At 37.3% G+C, this 18,573-nt stretch overlaps 1 protein-coding gene and 2 long non-coding RNA genes across 7 annotated transcripts; 1 reads left to right on the plus strand and 2 right to left on the minus strand.

The window, feature by feature from the left end:
- The first annotated feature begins 340 nt into the window (after positions 1-340).
- Positions 341-11,051, plus strand: LOC122315958 (diacylglycerol O-acyltransferase 2D). 5 transcript variants are annotated; one of them, XR_006244206.1, is made up of 10 exons: positions 344-773; positions 868-942; positions 1,094-1,179; positions 2,958-3,064; positions 3,153-3,308; positions 3,721-3,807; positions 3,997-4,089; positions 9,368-9,503; positions 9,651-9,753; positions 10,822-11,051. XR_006244206.1 is itself a non-coding variant. In XM_043132329.1 (9 exons), exons 1-9 carry the CDS (start codon positions 565-567, stop codon positions 5,647-5,649), a joined length of 1,023 nt encoding a protein of 340 aa, XP_042988263.1. In that variant the 5' UTR covers positions 348-564; the 3' UTR covers positions 5,650-5,777. The 5 variants fall into 5 exon arrangements, 3 of the variants coding, with proteins under 3 accessions (XP_042988265.1, XP_042988263.1, XP_042988264.1); XR_006244205.1 differs by having other exon boundaries at positions 9,666-9,753; XM_043132329.1 differs by lacking the exons at positions 3,997-4,089; positions 9,368-9,503; positions 9,651-9,753; positions 10,822-11,051 and adding exons at positions 4,128-4,225; positions 4,373-4,475; positions 5,548-5,777 and having other exon boundaries at positions 348-773.
- LOC122315960 lies at positions 6,598-8,903 on the minus strand. Its single transcript, XR_006244208.1, has 2 exons — positions 8,226-8,903; positions 6,598-7,271 (listed from the first exon to the last, which is right to left on the minus strand). It is a non-coding gene; the product is annotated as an uncharacterized LOC122315960 (long non-coding RNA).
- Positions 11,052-11,870: 819 nt separating the features above from the next.
- Positions 11,871-14,175, minus strand: LOC122315959. The gene is made up of 2 exons (XR_006244207.1): positions 13,498-14,175; positions 11,871-12,544 (listed from the first exon to the last, which is right to left on the minus strand). It is a non-coding gene; the product is annotated as an uncharacterized LOC122315959 (long non-coding RNA).
- Between the last annotated feature and the right edge of the window lie 4,398 nt (positions 14,176-18,573).

Below are 18,573 nucleotides of genomic sequence, written 5' to 3' on the forward strand. Positions count from 1 at the left end.
CATTTATATCAGTCGATTTATACACGACAATGCAAAGTATCGTTCGTTACCAAGACAAATCCTTTGTGCTCAAATGGAGAAAATCTCGAATTGGCGGGGGCTGGGGAAAATTTTGAACTGGGGCTACAATAACACCAAAAGGCCAAAACTAACGTTCTAGTTTTTCTTTTTCTTTTAAAAAAAAAAAAAAAAAAAAAAAAAAAAAAAAGAAAAAAAGAAAAAGAAATATGACACGTCACTTGTAGGGATGCCGTATAAAAGGACTCAATACTATTTTTAATAAAATTTAATTTTTAACTAATAGAGGAATTACCATTGCCAATGAATAAATGTCGATGCCGTGAGGCGACTTCGCGATGGAAACTAGAAAGATCCAGACTAATTTATATTTATTTAATTTACTTGGTTGGGATACGTGCGGGGTAGACATAGGCGGTGACTCCGATGCTCCCGTTTTCTTTTCGTTTATTCTGTTTTTCTTTGTTTTGCCTGTGAAAGTGTAGAGAGCTTTTCCATCGGTTGAACTTGCTTTTTGGAAGAGCAAAAGGCAGCAGATCAAAGCTGATGATGGTCACCGAACTGGATATGCAGAGAGAGAGGTCATCAAAAGCACAGGCTCAGCCTCAGCCGAGAGTATTTAAAGGGGCCGAAGAATTCGAATCGACTAGAATGCACTCAGTAGTAGCACTGGGGTTATGGCTGGGAGCCATCCATTTTAACGTTGCTTTGCTCCTCGTCTCCCTCTTCTTTCTACCTCTTTCTAAAGCACTTTTGTTCGTGTCTTTCTGGACCTTTCACAATTTTTCTTCTCTCTTTTTCGTTTCAATTTTCACTGTTTTTTACTTTTTATTTTTTGTCCTTAATCAGGGTTTTAGGATTGCTTGCAATTCTTATGGTCATTCCCATTGATGAGAAAAGCAGATTGGGACGGCGAGTGTCTAGGTCTACCGCTACTCTCTATCCTATCTCCGGAGTCCTCCCATCTCTCAAATTCTCAATCCTTTATTATCAATACTTTATCTAATATCCGTTTACTCTATTTTGATTTTTTTTTTTTTTTTTACCAATCTTTTTAAAGCGGGGTTCTTTGCAGGTATATATGTAAGCATGTTTGCAATTACTTCCCAGTTACTCTGCACGTAGAGGATCTACAAGCCTTCCATTCTGATCGTCCTTATGGTTTGTCTTTTTATCCATGAAAGCATTATAATCTGTGGTCTTTATTAAAAGAAAAATTACATAGCTTTTTTTGGTTGCTTTTCGACTATTTTTTTATTGGCATCGGGTTTTCACAAATAATGTCCCGTCTAATCACGAGGAAATTATTCAGGTTCGAACCGAGAATTAGTACAATTCAAATCATTTGAGATACTCCATGTTCTAAACCAAAATATAGGGCTGGTGTCAATAGCCCCAATGTCTACGCCAATTTAATTATTATTTCTTGTATAAACACTTATGAAAATTGGGTTGAGTCGGTGAAAAAGGTCACGGTAACCTGGGACCATTTTTTTTTTTCTTCTGCTCGGGGTTGTGATATTGGTGAATGGGATTTATTTGTAATGACTAATGACGCAGAAGTCTAAGCCACATTTGGCCTTATACTTCGAATTGGGGCTCTTTGGAGTTATTATAGAGGACTTGAACTACTTTCCCGAAGCAATATAGGATTATCAATCACTTTTTTATACTGAATCGCCGTCCCTAGATTAAGTTGATTTCCAATGGTATGCGACGTCAGGCTATTAGTATCTAAGCACTCGTCAATCTTATTTTCTACTTGTACAATTTTTCTTCCTCTTTGAAAATATTATTTTCTTGATTTATGAATAGCATCTGCTTAGGAGAAAAAAGGGGGAAAAATGAATCTCTCTCTTAATTTTTTTTTTTAATTTATTTATTTAAATATCAGTAAGCATAATCAACTACACTGGATTTAGACAAGAGATAACACCTAGTCAGGAAGAATCTCTTTCCCTAATATTCATTACGTTCTTGGGAAAGCATGGTACGGGAAGGATATTAATAAGATACTAGGTGCAATACCAATTCATACAAATGGTTATTCCCTATCACTTTCCCTCTCCCCTAAATGAAAGATCTTGAAATTGGCTATCCTCCAAATTGCAGAATCAGATGGTCCCAGTTGATGAACTCTTTTGTACTATGCTGAAAACGGCCACATGTTGCAATTTTTTCCTTTCATTGCCAGCATTTTACTGGTTTGAGTCCCATAAAATGCTAGCGATTTGCCAAATACACTGCACATGAGAGTTTTTTAGCAGTTTTTTTGTAAGCGAAGTTTAAACAGCTGTTAAATTTAAGGGTAATTAGTTTAGCTCCTAAATTTTGAAGCAAATTATGTATCATTGTAATTTACCTGGTCTACTTTTGTTTTGTTTATTTTTCTCCTTTTTAATGTTTTGTTAGTGATATAAACATATTAGTATGCTTGATGGATTGGCAAGGCTTTTGTTATTTTGGATGATCTAGGATGTGAAGGCCCGTCAATATGATTTTGAGTGAGTACCTTGTTCAGGTATTGGTAGAGTTTTATGGGAGGGATGTGGTTACTCTTATTGATGGGCGCCAAGGTGGACTTGTATGATTAGATATTTAGAACTATATTCGGCGATTTATTAGGAGAGGTTTTTTAAGTCACTAGAACGTTATTGTAGTTCCATGATGAGTGGATCATGTAAAGTGCTTGTATGACAATTGAACTCTTTACTTTTTGTTAGCCATATGTCAAGAGAGTGGTTAGGGAGGCCATTTCACTTTGCCTGTGGAATTTAAGTTATCAATACATTATTAATTTGATAGTTTAATTGTTCCAAATACAACGCTTAAGCACCAATTAAAATTTCTTGAAAGCATTGTAGTTGGCTAAATAACCCTCACTGGTTTGTTTCTCCTTGTTTTGATAAATTACTAACCTTTGTTTTGGTTTCATGCAGTCTTTGGTTATGAACCACATTCAGTTTTGCCAATTGGCGTTGTTGCACTTGCTGACCTCACAGGTTTCATGCCACTCCCAAAGATAAAAGTCCTCGCAAGTAGTGCTGTAAGATTTTTTAACCTGAAGTTGTATACATTTTAAGGAGCCTTCCTCTATGTTCAGTCTCTCTCAACATATGTGAGAAAATGATCAGGTGTTCTACACACCTTTTTTGAGGCACATATGGACATGGTTGGGTCTTACTCCGGCGGCAAAGAAAAATTTTGTCTCCCTCTTAGATGCTGGTTATAGTTGCATCATAGTGCCAGGGGGAGTACAAGAGACCTTTCTTATGGAGCATGGTTCTGAGGTTTAACCCTTTTATCTCTTCTTTATGCTGTATGTTTACCTTCAGTCTATATTTACCTGTATCATCCATTTATGGATTCAGATAGGGGATAATAATTGAGCACCACTGTTTTATAAATATATGGTGTCTTGACATTCTTCATATCTATACAACAAAATGGGAATATTAAGCTCTTTTGTCACTGTATTATCACTTCATTGATTTATTAAGCTTGATCATGAATGTCCATCTCTCTCTCCCTCTCTCTCTCTCTCTCTCTCTCTCTCTCTCTCTCTCTCTCTCTCTCTCTCTCTCTCTCTCTCTCTCTCACACACACACACACACACACACACACACACACATATCTTGAGAGAGCATGTTGTTGTTTTTGTTATACTTGCATTGGTGATTTTTTAACATCTTATACTCATAGATTGCCTTCCTCAAGACGAGAAGAGGATTTGTTCGAATAGCCATGGAGATGGGGCACCCTCTGGTTCCAGTGTTCTGCTTTGGTCAGGTATTGGTTCTCAACTTTTCCTTTTGTCCCTACTCCTGTTTTCCTTGTATTGGAGCATCTGCAAAGTCATTCATTTTGGTATTTATAATTGCTGATTGTGCTTGATATGCGTTTGATGGAATTGCCTTATTAGTGCTCGAACATGCTGCTGCAATTTTTTATGGAGCTATTTGAATCATGCTTTTGCAGGTTTTCCATGGCCCTGGATGTCAATTGCTTATGATCTTGTTGATTAATATTCCTTTTTTGATGATGAATCTCCTTTACCTAAGCAGCTAATATGTTTATCTACTCCTCTCATTTTCCCAATTTTGCAACAGTCACGTGCCTATAAATGGTGGAAACCAGGTGGGAAGTTCTTCCTGAAATTTTCTAGGGCCATCAAGTTCACCCCAATTTACTTCTGGGGAATTTTGGGGTGCGTATAACTTCTGTTCTTGTCTACTTTATTTGCAAACCAAACCCCCCTCCCCCCCCCCCCCCCCCCCCCCCCTGCCCCCCTCCTCTTCTCTTCCTTCCCTTCCTTCCCTCCTTTTTTCATGCTCTACTTCTTACTTCGATCCAGTTTTCTCTTTCACAGATCTCCTTTACCCTTTAGACATCCAATGCATGTGGTGGTGGGTAGACCAATTGAGCTCAAGAAAAATCCACAGCCCACTATGGAAGAGGTATGCCCCTACAACATTTGATCATAATGTGTGTCATATTCATCCATCTTAATTATCCCTCGCTTTTTTGTTTTTTCCTCGCCCCCTGCAAATAATGCAAAGGGTTAATTGCAAAAGTAATCCGTGGGTTTTCATGAATTTGGAGAACTTTTCCTAGGTTTCTATTTTTGCAATGAACTCATGAATTTTAGCAATTCATGTATGTCATATTCATCTCTTTTAATTTTTCTTTGCAATATTTTTCCTCACACCCCCTCAAATAATGGAAAGAGATAACTCCAAAATAAACCTTAGGCTTTCATGAATTTGTAAATTATACCTAGGTTACTAATTTTCATTAACTCCATCCTAAGGTTGCCACATGGCAACCAATCAGAATCTGACGTCATTTATGTGCTACATGCCACATTCTTACCCTTAGTGTATTTGACGAAAGATACACTAAGGGAGTTGATTGCAATAAATTGTAAACTCAAGGGTTTATTTATTTGTTGATAAGTAACTTTATTCAAGAGAATGAAATAGGCATTGCCCAAGTACACAGGGAGTTAATTGCTAAAACTAGAAACCTAGGGTGTTTCTTGCAAATTCGTGAAAACTCAAGGACTCATTTTGTAACTAACTGCAATAGAAACACTCCTTAAGCCACAAATTTCCGGCCATAGTGGGCCCTTAGGCCTCATCCTTTTAAAAAGTGGAGGGATCTCACTTGGCTGGAGTAGCAGGACTGCGTTGGATCATAGTTAGATTACTTCGTCCTGATAAGGAAACTCCTATTGCCCTGCACTTATCTTCTAAAGCATTATTTCCTTGAGGGGCTGTTCTAGTCAAAACATTTATTTTGTTTATTGACTTGAGGAGCTGTTGCCTATGCTAAAAAGTGAGGTATAAACTGCCTCAAATTTCACTACATTCTCTCATAGCAGCATACAAGTAGTTCACCTCTGAAAGGGAATTTTGTGGTGGGCCAGTTATACCTACTTGTAGTTCAACAAGCTCGTCACTCAAAATGAGGAAATTATGGTTTGTTTATATGTGTCAATTGGTCTATTAGTTTCTTTTTGCTTTTCAGGTCATTGAAGCTCACAGGCAGTTTGTTGAAGCGCTTCAAGATCTCTTTGAAAGGCACAAAGTACAGGCTGGCTATGCTGATCTTCAGCTGAAAATTCTTTGATTAGATCCTGTTCCGAAAGGGAGAGGATCCTATTCTGAAAAATAAGATGTCTTAGAATTATGAACATGATCTCAACTTTGCAGGGGGGTAGATTATTTATCTGAATACCATGAGACTATTTGTGTCCATTTTTATGTTTCTTTCTTCTCTGCTCACTCTGCTGCTTTCATGTTTTTTATACTTGGCTCTTGCCTATTGTTATTCTTAATAAAATCTTGTTAACCGATCAAAAAATAATTATACTTACACACATATAAAAGCTTTTGCTGTCTTCCATTTGCTGAGAAGGTATATCCACAGATGTTATTCTTACCTACAGGTTTTGCAACGCAGAGATCCATTTGCTTCCTGGTATTATTATCCTGATTACACTTTTCCTTTGATATTATTACAAAAACAAACTTTTAAAAAGGAGCAGCTTCGTCGACTGAAGAACGTTTGCACCTTCATGCTTGTATCTTTTGATAATTTAAATTATTAGTTATTAGTTTTGGAAAGATCAATCATAATTTGTTGGGTAAGAAACCCATTACTTTTTATTTTAAATGTTCGTGCAATCCATTGACATATACGGCATTGTACGATCGACATTTCCGTTCTTTTTCTTTCGTTTAGTCGAGCACCTTGTAACACACTCGATGGAAGGTGTTTGGATGAGCAGAATATATAAGAAAATGGGATCGAATTCGAGAAGAAGAGAAAAACTGGAAAAATCAAGTGTATTAAGATTTAGTTTGATGAACGCTAGAGCCCTTGGCTCGCAACTAAACAAGATGCTCCCTACAGGGGCTCAGGCCAACAAAACCAAAAGCATACCAAAAAAAAAAAAAAAAAAAATGTCCAAGGGTCTAGGCTAGCTAACTATCCTATAGTCCAAATATCATGTTAAATCAAAATAAAGGAGTTGGTAATGAAATTAAACAGGCCATGGCTCACATATTTCGTTCATAGATTGTGACAAACTATCTCTCATAAAAGCATCTTGTCTACAATGTGTGTGGTATCTTTGCCTATAACTGTCCCATCACTAGGATCAAAAATGAAGATTTTTCTCATTCTAGCAGTCACACCATATTTTTCCACACCATTTTTTAGGCCCGCTATAAAAAAGGGGTGGTTTGCTGAACACAACAAGAGGTACATTTTTGTAGTCTGGTTTCATAGGTTCCCCACCAAAAACAACTATTGCAAAGCATGTCGCCTTCATTCAGGCTACAGGGATAAGATTCATTCTATTCGTAACATCACCCAAACACAAGAACAGTTCCCACTTTATAGCAGTAGTTCTTTAAGCTGTTGCGCACCAGCCATTAACTTGCACATGGAAGCTTGATAAAGTGTCACTCAATGGCTGATGGAATTAAAAGCTTGTCATTAGATGATGCTATAATAGTCCACCACGCCCTTCAACAAGCTAAGGAGCTACTATTGCAAGATGTTCATCCCTAAGGTTCTTTGAGCATACATTGAGAGCTGAACAAGTATCACCTCCAAGCAAAAAGGAAGCAATGGCCACATGTCTCCTCATTAAAACATAAGCATTCTTCAAAGCGTCTGCCTTGTTTTTTTCCCCTTGAAAATTCCATGCAAGAAAAGCCACCAAAAGCTTATCCTTCTCATCCCTGTTGATTAAAAAAAAAAAAACCAGCCAACACTTGAAGTCTATTCAATGTTCTATATAACAAAGCACATTCCTTGGGATCTTTATTCTTAAGATAGTGTAAGCTTGTTAGTTTCTCCATTCGTGCATGCAATTGTGTTGTATTAGTAAACCAGTATCAAACTCCAACAACGTGCATTTCTTGCCAAGTTGGTTCATTAGGTAGAAAAGAACTATATAAAATTTTTTAGGAATCAGAGTGGTATACCCATATAATCAACCTAGAGTTAACAACTGTCTACCAACTCTTTCGATGCCGATCTACCAAGAATCTAGAAAAAAAATGTAACGGTTGAAGCCTCAACGCTAGCCAAAACCTTCACCTAGGTTTATCAAGACCTTCATAGGCATAAGTTTGTGGAGTACTAAGTTCATAGAGAAAATCTGTAGTTCCAACAATTTGAGTCTTCTCTGTCTTGGCTATCGCTGCGAGCCAATGCAAGTTCTCAAGAGGTTTAACAAAATGACCAAGTTCAGTTTCTTTTTTGGAAGAGTAAGGGAAGATATTATTGGAAGCAAAAGATTCATAATTGGAACATGCTGCTTTGAAATTGAGATGATATTGTTGTCAAATTTCCACTCCATTGAAATTATTTCTCAGATGAATTTCTGAAAAGACTTAATTCAAAATAATCAGACACGAGGATTTCTGAGATTATGTAGATAGTCCTTGTGGAGATATTTTCTATCATAGCAGCATAATTAGAAGTAAGACATTCAACAAGATGCCTCACAGCCATACATGCATGTTTCCATTTCCTTGAATCACATTTTAGTTGATCCCTAGCTATGAACAAATTGCTGGCAAAGTTAAACCCTTCAAGTCCAATCAAACTGCTAGCAAATTTTCAGTGATAATTGGCTGTCTAGAACAAGCGAAGGCAATGCCACCAAGATTTGCTGAGAAAATAATTACCAACTCTGAGTACACAGAGATTATTGAATTCCAATCAGCGAGGGTCTCTTGATGCATTTCATCTAACAACTCCTGAGCAACATTTCCTCTAGATAATTTCTGATCGTAACTCCTCAATATCTCAACGCCACCCTTTGAAGTGTAACCACAAATGTCCATTCCACTTGAATTCAATTGACCAGGGAAACACAAGCAGTAGTAAACCCACTCACCATGGTAGCAATCAGGTGATTTGCACTTGCAACGAGCTGGTGGACCGAAAAGGTTGGGTTGTAACACACCAGAAAACAAAAGAGAGGAAACACAAAGACCTTTATTTCGATCATAGGCATCCCCTTCCTCTGACCACTAGAGTATCGATCTGACAGCACCACAGCTTAGTGCTTGACTGCGTACTATCGCAAGACTTTGAAGGGTAGGGCACGAACTGTTGAGTTCCTTTGAAGATGGGAGCAACCAGCTGCTCCACCGCGTACTACTGCACCACTTTGAAGGAACAACCTTGTCCTTCTAACGATGTAGTCGCTTGTTGGAGGTAATAATGGCGGTGACCTAAGCATAGAAAGAAGGCCATACTTGGTTTTGATTGGCAAGCCGGAGGGGATCACTGCTTGTTGTAAAGGACCCGCAGTGCGAGGTGAGATCCGAAGATATCATACTGGATGAGATGGTGGACATCGAAGACGGTGTCGTCATTGCAAAGCTTGACGCAAGCTATGAGATGCCTCATAAGGTTGTGGGCCATGGCCGTAGAGAGAGAGAGAGAGAGAGAGGGTCCAAGCCCACTAAATATCCTATAGTCCAAATAACAAAATAAAGAAAGTTACTAATGAAATTAAACTGGCCCATGGCCCAAGTACTTCATTCATGGACTATGACACAACTAATACTTACTGCTTGTTTTCTCATAATATTCAAAAGAGATCCCATATGTTAGTGCGGTGTAGTGCAGCAAGGTAATTAGCATTACCGCCTCCATTTTTTCACTCTTTAAAAGAGTTGATACAATTTTCCATTACCTGTGGGAAAAGTCACATTCAGGTTTTAATTTTATTATTCACAAGAAAAGTCAATTGCTTATGATCTTGTTGATTAATATTCCTTTTTTGATGATGAATCTCCTTTACCTAAGCAGCTAATATGTTTATCTACTCCTCTCATTTTCCCAATTTTGCAACAGTCACGTGCCTATAAATGGTGGAAACCAGGTGGGAAGTTCTTCCTGAAATTTTCTAGGGCCATCAAGTTCACCCCAATTTACTTCTGGGGAATTTTGGGGTGCGTATAACTTCTGTTCTTGTCTACTTTATTTGCAAACCAAACCCCCCTCCCCCCCCCCCCCCCCCCCCCCTCTGCCCCCCTCCTCTTCTCTTCCTTCCCTTCCTTCCCTCCTTTTTTCATGCTCTACTTCTTACTTCGATCCAGTTTTCTCTTTCACAGATCTCCTTTACCCTTTAGACATCCAATGCATGTGGTGGTGGGTAGACCAATTGAGCTCAAGAAAAATCCACAGCCCACTATGGAAGAGGTATGCCCCTACAACATTTGATCATAATGTGTGTCATATTCATCCATCTTAATTATCCCTCGCTTTTTTGTTTTTTCCTCGCCCCCTGCAAATAATGCAAAGGGTTAATTGCAAAAGTAATCCGTGGGTTTTCATGAATTTGGAGAACTTTTCCTAGGTTTCTATTTTTGCAATGAACTCATGAATTTTAGCAATTCATGTATGTCATATTCATCTCTTTTAATTTTTCTTTGCAATATTTTTCCTCACCCCCTCAAATAATGGAAAGAGATAACTCCAAAATAAACCTTAGGCTTTCATGAATTTGTAAATTATACCTAGGTTACTAATTTTCATTAACTCCATCCTAAGGTTGCCACATGGCAACCAATCAGAATCTGACGTCATTTATGTGCTACATGCCACATTCTTACCCTTAGTGTATTTGACGAAAGATACACTAAGGGAGTTGATTGCAATAAATTGTAAACTCAAGGGTTTATTTATTTGTTGATAAGTAACTTTATTCAAGAGAATGAAATAGGCATTGCCCAAGTACACAGGGAGTTAATTGCTAAAACTAGAAACCTAGGGTGTTTCTTGCAAATTCGTGAAAACTCAAGGACTCATTTTGTAACTAACTGCAATAGAAACACTCCTTAAGCCACAAATTTCCGGCCATAGTGGGCCCTTAGGCCTCATCCTTTTAAAAAGTGGAGGGATCTCACTTGGCTGGAGTAGCAGGACTGCGTTGGATCATAGTTAGATTACTTCGTCCTGATAAGGAAACTCCTATTGCCCTGCACTTATCTTCTAAAGCATTATTTCCTTGAGGGGCTGTTCTAGTCAAACATTTATTTTGTTTATTGACTTGAGGAGCTGTTGCCTATGCTAAAAAGTGAGGTATAAACTGCCTCAAATTTCACTACATTCTCTCATAGCAGCATACAAGTAGTTCACCTCTGAAAGGAATTTTGTGGTGGGCCAGTTATACCTACTTGTAGTTCAACAAGCTCGTCACTCAAAATGAGGAAATTATGGTTTGTTTATATGTGTCAATTGGTCTATTAGTTTCTTTTTGCTTTTCAGGTCATTGAAGCTCACAGGCAGTTTGTTGAAGCGCTTCAAGATCTCTTTGAAAGGCACAAAGTACAGGCTGGCTATGCTGATCTTCAGCTGAAAATTCTTTGATTAGATCCTGTTCCGAAAGGGAGAGGATCCTATTCTGAAAAATAAGATGTCTTAGAATTATGAACATGATCTCAACTTTGCAGGGGGGTAGATTATTTATCTGAATACCATGAGACTATTTGTGTCCATTTTTATGTTTCTTTCTTCTCTGCTCACTCTGCTGCTTTCATGTTTTTTATACTTGGCTCTTGCCTATTGTTATTCTTAATAAAATCTTGTTAACCGATCAAAAAATAATTATACTTACACACATATAAAAGCTTTTGCTGTCTTCCATTTGCTGAGAAGGTATATCCACAGATGTTATTCTTACCTACAGGTTTTGCAACGCAGAGATCCATTTGCTTCCTGGTATTATTATCCTGATTACACTTTTCCTTTGATATTATTACAAAAACAAACTTTTAAAAAGGAGCAGCTTCGTCGACTGAAGAACGTTTGCACCTTCATGCTTGTATCTTTTGATAATTTAAATTATTAGTTATTAGTTTTGGAAAGATCAATCATAATTTGTTGGGTAAGAAACCCATTACTTTTTATTTTAAATGTTCGTGCAATCCATTGACATATACGGCATTGTACGATCGACATTTCCGTTCTTTTTCTTTCGTTTAGTCGAGCACCTTGTAACACACTCGATGGAAGGTGTTTGGATGAGCAGAATATATAAGAAAATGGGATCGAATTCGAGAAGAAGAGAAAAACTGGAAAAATCAAGTGTATTAAGATTTAGTTTGATGAACGCTAGAGCCCTTGGCTCGCAACTAAACAAGATGCTCCCTACAGGGGCTCAGGCCAACAAAACCAAAAGCATACCAAAAAAAAAAAAAAAAAAATGTCCAAGGGTCTAGGCTAGCTAACTATCCTATAGTCCAAATATCATGTTAAATCAAAATAAAGGAGTTGGTAATGAAATTAAACAGGCCATGGCTCACATATTTCGTTCATAGATTGTGACAAACTATCTCTCATAAAAGCATCTTGTCTACAATGTGTGTGGTATCTTTGCCTATAACTGTCCCATCACTAGGATCAAAAATGAAGATTTTTCTCATTCTAGCAGTCACACCATATTTTTCCACACCATTTTTTAGGCCCGCTATAAAAAAGGGGTGGTTTGCTGAACACAACAAGAGGTACATTTTTGTAGTCTGGTTTCATAGGTTCCCCACCAAAAACAACTATTGCAAAGCATGTCGCCTTCATTCAGGCTACAGGGATAAGATTCATTCTATTCGTAACATCACCCAAACACAAGAACAGTTCCCACTTTATAGCAGTAGTTCTTTAAGCTGTTGCGCACCAGCCATTAACTTGCACATGGAAGCTTGATAAAGTGTCACTCAATGGCTGATGGAATTAAAAGCTTGTCATTAGATGATGCTATAATAGTCCACCACGCCCTTCAACAAGCTAAGGAGCTACTATTGCAAGATGTTCATCCCTAAGGTTCTTTGAGCATACATTGAGAGCTGAACAAGTATCACCTCCAAGCAAAAAGGAAGCAATGGCCACATGTCTCCTCATTAAAACATAAGCATTCTTCAAAGCGTCTGCCTTGTTTTTTTCCCCTTGAAAATTCCATGCAAGAAAAGCCACCAAAAGCTTATCCTTCTCATCCCTGTTGATTAAAAGAAAAAAAACCAGCCAACACTTGAAGTCTATTCAATGTTCTATATAACAAAGCACATTCCTTGGGATCTTTATTCTTAAGATAGTGTAAGCTTGTTAGTTTCTCCATTCGTGCATGCAATTGTGTTGTATTAGTAAACCAGTATCAAACTCCAACAACGTGCATTTCTTGCCAAGTTGGTTCATTAGGTAGAAAAGAACTATATAAAATTTTTTAGGAATCAGAGTGGTATACCCATATAATCAACCTAGAGTTAACAACTGTCTACCAACTCTTTCGATGCCGATCTACCAAGAATCTAGAAAAAAATGTAACGGTTGAAGCCTCAACGCTAGCCAAAACCTTCACCTAGGTTTATCAAGACCTTCATAGGCATAAGTTTGTGGAGTACTAAGTTCATAGAGAAAATCTGTAGTTCCAACAATTTGAGTCTTCTCTGTCTTGGCTATCGCTGCGAGCCAATGCAAGTTCTCAAGAGGTTTAACAAAATGACCAAGTTCAGTTTCTTTTTTGGAAGAGTAAGGGAAGATATTATTGGAAGCAAAAGATTCATAATTGGAACATGCTGCTTTGAAATTGAGATGATATTGTTGTCAAATTTCCACTCCATTGAAATTATTTCTCAGATGAATTTCTGAAAAGACTTAATTCAAAATAATCAGACACGAGGATTTCTGAGATTATGTAGATAGTCCTTGTGGAGATATTTTCTATCATAGCAGCATAATTAGAAGTAAGACATTCAACAAGATGCCTCACAGCCATACATGCATGTTTCCATTTCCTTGAATCACATTTTAGTTGATCCCTAGCTATGAACAAATTGCTGGCAAAGTTAAACCCTTCAAGTCCAATCAAACTGCTAGCAAATTTTCAGTGATAATTGGCTGTCTAGAACAAGCGAAGGCAATGCCACCAAGATTTGCTGAGAAAATAATTACCAACTCTGAGTACACAGAGATTATTGAATTCCAATCAGCGAGGGTCTCTTGATGCATTTCATCTAACAACTCCTGAGCAACATTTCCTCTAGATAATTTCTGATCGTAACTCCTCAATATCTCAACGCCACCCTTTGAAGTGTAACCACAAATGTCCATTCCACTTGAATTCAATTGACCAGGGAAACACAAGCAGTAGTAAACCCACTCACCATGGTAGCAATCAGGTGATTTGCACTTGCAACGAGCTGGTGGACCGAAAAGGTTGGGTTGTAACACACCAGAAAACAAAAGAGAGGAAACACAAAGACCTTTATTTCGATCATAGGCATCCCCTTCCTCTGACCACTAGAGTATCGATCTGACAGCACCACAGCTTAGTGCTTGACTGCGTACTATCGCAAGACTTTGAAGGGTAGGGCACGAACTGTTGAGTTCCTTTGAAGATGGGAGCAACCAGCTGCTCCACCGCGTACTACTGCACCACTTTGAAGGAACAACCTTGTCCTTCTAACGATGTAGTCGCTTGTTGGAGGTAATAATGGCGGTGACCTAAGCATAGAAAGAAGGCCATACTTGGTTTTGATTGGCAAGCCGGAGGGGATCACTGCTTGTTGTAAAGGACCCGCAGTGCGAGGTGAGATCCGAAGATATCATACTGGATGAGATGGTGGACATCGAAGACGGTGTCGTCATTGCAAAGCTTGACGCAAGCTATGAGATGCCTCATAAGGTTGTGGGCCATGGCCGTAGAGAGAGAGAGAGAGAGAGGGTCCAAGCCCACTAAATATCCTATAGTCCAAATAACAAAATAAAGAAAGTTACTAATGAAATTAAACTGGCCCATGGCCCAAGTACTTCATTCATGGACTATGACACAACTAATACTTACTGCTTGTTTTCTCATAATATTCAAAAGAGATCCCATATGTTAGTGCGGTGTAGTGCAGCAAGGTAATTAGCATTACCGCCTCCATTTTTCACTCTTTAAAAGAGTTGATACAATTTTCCATTACCTGTGGGAAAAGTCACATTCAGGTTTTAATTTTATTATTCACAAGAAATTCCAATTTCATGTTTTTCTAATACAAAACCATCCAAATAAATGCAAAACATCAATGGAACTTTGTTTTGCTGGTTTTCTTAAACCATTAAGAACTGTCAGATTTAGTGGTGCTAGTTGATTGATGCCTTTGTAAGTGAAGATAAAGAGGCCTATTGGATGCCTCCTAGTAGAGAGAATGTGAAATTTAACATTGATGGTGCCTCTTTTGGTAAACCTGGAGTAGTTGATTGTGGGGGAATTCTGAGATATGAATATGGGAGATTCATTTTTGGATTTTTATTTAATTGGGATCTGAATCTTGTTGAAGATAATATCAAATCAATAATTATCTTGATTTGATATTATCTTGATTTGATTTCCATGATTATCAAATCATTTTGACTTGATGTTTGTTTTGATTTTTATAATATTTAAGATATTTAACTTATCTTTATCTTAATGTAATTTTTTTATAAATAGGAATGTATGCCTTGTATCTAATAACAATTGAGGATAGCAAAAATGTAACCATCAAATTGAAAATATCTTAAACATTATCAAAATTAAATCAAGATAATATCAAATCAAATTATTGATTTGATATTATCTTCGAGAAAACTAACGCATTTGTTGAAGTAATGGTATTGAGACATGGCCTTATGTATTGTATTTTTCTGGGATTTGCTGACATTGTGTCAGTAATTTGTATTGAAAATTGGTAAATTAATTCAACTGTATTGGTAATTTTGTTTGCTTCTCACTCCTATTTGTCTCACTCTTATTTGGCTTGTTGAAGTTTGGATGATATTTTGGCCTTTCATTAGGTTCTCTCTTTTTCTATTCAACATGAATATAGGGAAGGTAATGTAGTGGTTGATAATCTAAATAAAGCTGGAGCCAAAGCTTTATCTGTTTTATCAGAAAATGGAAGAAATTGAAACGGAGAACTTGAAATGAGTGAATTGTATTGAGTGAGTATACACAAAGTGTGGGTATATATATGTATACATAATGAAGAAGCTATCTTATTGGCTATTTACAATACCAGAATTTGTTATAAGTAATTTACACAAGTTCTAACACTCCCCTCATAAGATGAAATGTGGATGTTCATCACACCCATCTTGGGAAGAAATGAATGATCTTGGGAAGAAATGAATGAAACTGAGGGCAAGGAAGGGCTTAGTCAACAAGTTAGCCAATTGATTTCCATAAGAAACATGCAATTTTTTTTATCATTGCAGCCATGATCTTGTCTTAAACCAGATGGAAATCTATCTCTATATGCTTTGTTCTTTTGTGAAATACTGGATTGACTGTAATGTGTAGTACAAACTGACTATCACAAAAGAGTAAAGCTGGCTGATTGTGTTCAATACCAAAGTCCTTAAGAAGTGAGATGAGCCATGTGATTTCATAGGAACTAGAAGCTAGAGCTCTATATTCTGCTTCTGCTGATGAATGAGAAATTGTAGTTTGCTTCTTTAACTTCCAAGACATAAGAGAATCCCCAAGGAAAATACAAAAACTATAACTGATCTCCAAGTTTCCACACATGAGGCCTAGTCAAAATCACTGAAAGCTTTTAGCTGACAACTTGAACATGCCGACATAAAAATTCCTTTGCCTAGTCTTGACTTCAAATATCTCAGAACACGCTGTGCAGATGTCATGTGAGAGTGTGTAGGCTTATCCATGTATTGACTTAACACTTTTACAAAATAAGATAAGTCAGGTCTAATGATTACAAGGTAAAGTAGTCGACCAACAAGTCTTCTATATGCAGTTGGATCAGACAACAAATCAATACCTATTTTCGTGAGTTTCAAATCAGGATCCATTGGAAAATGAGTGGCTTTAGAACCTAGCAAACTAAAATCATTAAGTATTTCCAGAGCATAATGCCTTTGAGTGATGTAAGTGCCTTTAGCAGGCCTTGCAACTTGCAAACTAAGGAAGTATTTGAGTAAACCAAGGTCCTTTATTTTGAACTTGTCATTCAGAGATGATTTAAAATCTGTCACAGCTTAAAGGTTATTGCTAGCAACAATTATGTCATCAACATAGACCAAGAAAACTAATGAAAAATATGTAGAATGCTTAGTAAAAAGTGAATAATAAGGTTTGATTAGATAAGCCATTAGATGTCAAGTAACTGGACAACTTATAATACCACTGTCGTGAGGCTTGTTTTAAGCCATAGAGGGACTTCAACAATCTACATACATGCTATTTCCCCTTGCTAACAATACCAAGTATGTAAAGACTATATATTTTTTCTTAGATCTCCATGTAGGAATGCAATGTTGGCATGAAGTTGCTAAAGATGCCAATTATTTATGGATGCTAGAGCAAGCAACAAAATCGAATAATAGTAAGCTTAGCTAATGGAGAAAAGTTGTCCGGATAATCCAGCCCTTCTTGTTGGGTGTAGCCTTTGGCTACCAACCTTACTTTGTATCGTTTTATAGTTCCATTAGAATTATACTTCACTTTATACACCCATTTGCATCCAATTGGTGTTTTATCAGTAGACAAATCAGTGAGTGACCATGTTTTATTAGACTCGAGCTGAAATTTCAATTGCCATGGTTGTGACTGAGAGAGTGAGTATTACTTGTATCATTTAAAATATTACTTGTAGAAGATGATGAACATGCAGCAGATGAAGCAATTGACAGTGATAAGACTGCAAATAAGAAGTAGTCCTAATTCTAGTGGATCTTCATGGAACATTTGAAGGATTTGGACAAAATATATCTTAAAAGGTATTATTAGGTAGTATTATTTGTGTCATCCAGTACAAAAATGGGTTTAGGAAGAACAAGAAAAGGACCATTATCAAAATGAATAGGCTTAGAAGCAATTGACTTGTAAGGAAAAATAGTTTCATGGAAAATCACATCATGGGAGACAAAAGCAGACTTAGAGTCAAGATCATATAGCTTATATCCCTTAACAACAAAAGGATATCCAAGGAAGATACATCTACGAGCTCTAGAAGAGAACTTAGATCGCTTATGAGAAAGCATGGATGAATAACAAAGGGATCCAAATACTCAAAGATGAGAATAAGGGGGAGTACTAGAAAACAACATCTCATATGGTGTTTTGTAAGAGATAAATAGAGTAGAAGTTCTATTTAACAAGTATGCAGTAGTGAGTATGCAATCTCTGCAAAAATGTAATGGAAGATGGGCTTGGAAGTGTAAGGCTCTTTCCTTTTTCCTGCTTCCCTCGAAGCCTCTTCTCCCTTTTGGCATGGCTCTTTTCTCTACCCTTTCCATCACACCTAACCTCTATTTTACCCTATCCAATCCTCTCATTCTCTTTGTGCACTGTCTCTCTCATTTGATCCATCTCTCTCTCTCTCTCTCTCTCTCTCTCTCTCTCTCTCTCTCTCTCTCTCTCTCTTCCCCACGATTAGGTCTTGTGTTACACACCTCAATCCACCTCCTGCTCCTCGGGTTTTTGTTGTTGAGATCTCCCTCGCCTATCTCTCTCACCCTCATTGTATATTCTCCATCTATTTTTATGAAAACAACTCAGGTCACCTTTCTGCACTATTTCTTTGTATTTGAACAAAAAACTAATATATTTTTTTATCATGACCAATGTAGACATGAGGTTTTTTTGTACTTTGTTCTCGACTGTATAAAAAGAGCGAATATGAAATCTAAGATTTGTGAATGATTATATAATGTTTATCTATTCAGACTATATTTGGGTATGGTGAAATGTCTAAAACCATCTGGGATGACATTCTATTTTTGGTTTCATCCCAACCTTACCAAAGGTGTAAAATTGTGGCCTTTGTTATTGCATTGGTACCAACTACTTTGTTTATGAATGCACCCACTTTGGAGACAAAGTGGTTTTCTATGTGGTCTTTCCTATATGAACACTCGGTGCACCAAGTTAAAAATGGAAAGATTTCACTTATGTTTTTGCCTAATTTGTCCATCGAAGATGGTATAACCCTACCACAGGGGTTAAATATGAAACATGTTCTGTTATGATCATACTCAATT

This window comes from Carya illinoinensis, chromosome 7, assembly GCF_018687715.1.
Source record: "Carya illinoinensis cultivar Pawnee chromosome 7, C.illinoinensisPawnee_v1, whole genome shotgun sequence".
NCBI lineage: Eukaryota > Viridiplantae > Streptophyta > Magnoliopsida > Fagales > Juglandaceae > Carya > Carya illinoinensis.

Coding starts and splice junctions, on each gene's coding strand:
- LOC122315958 (XM_043132329.1), top strand. CDS start 565: ATGATGGTCACCGAACTGGATATGCAGAGAGAGAGGTCATCAAAAGCA. Junction 774..867: donor CCTCTTTCTAAAGCACTTTT/GTTCGTGTCTTT, acceptor GTCCTTAATCAG/GGTTTTAGGATTGCTTGCAA. Junction 3,808..4,127: donor CAGTGTTCTGCTTTGGTCAG/GTATTGGTTCTC, acceptor ATTTTGCAACAG/TCACGTGCCTATAAATGGTG.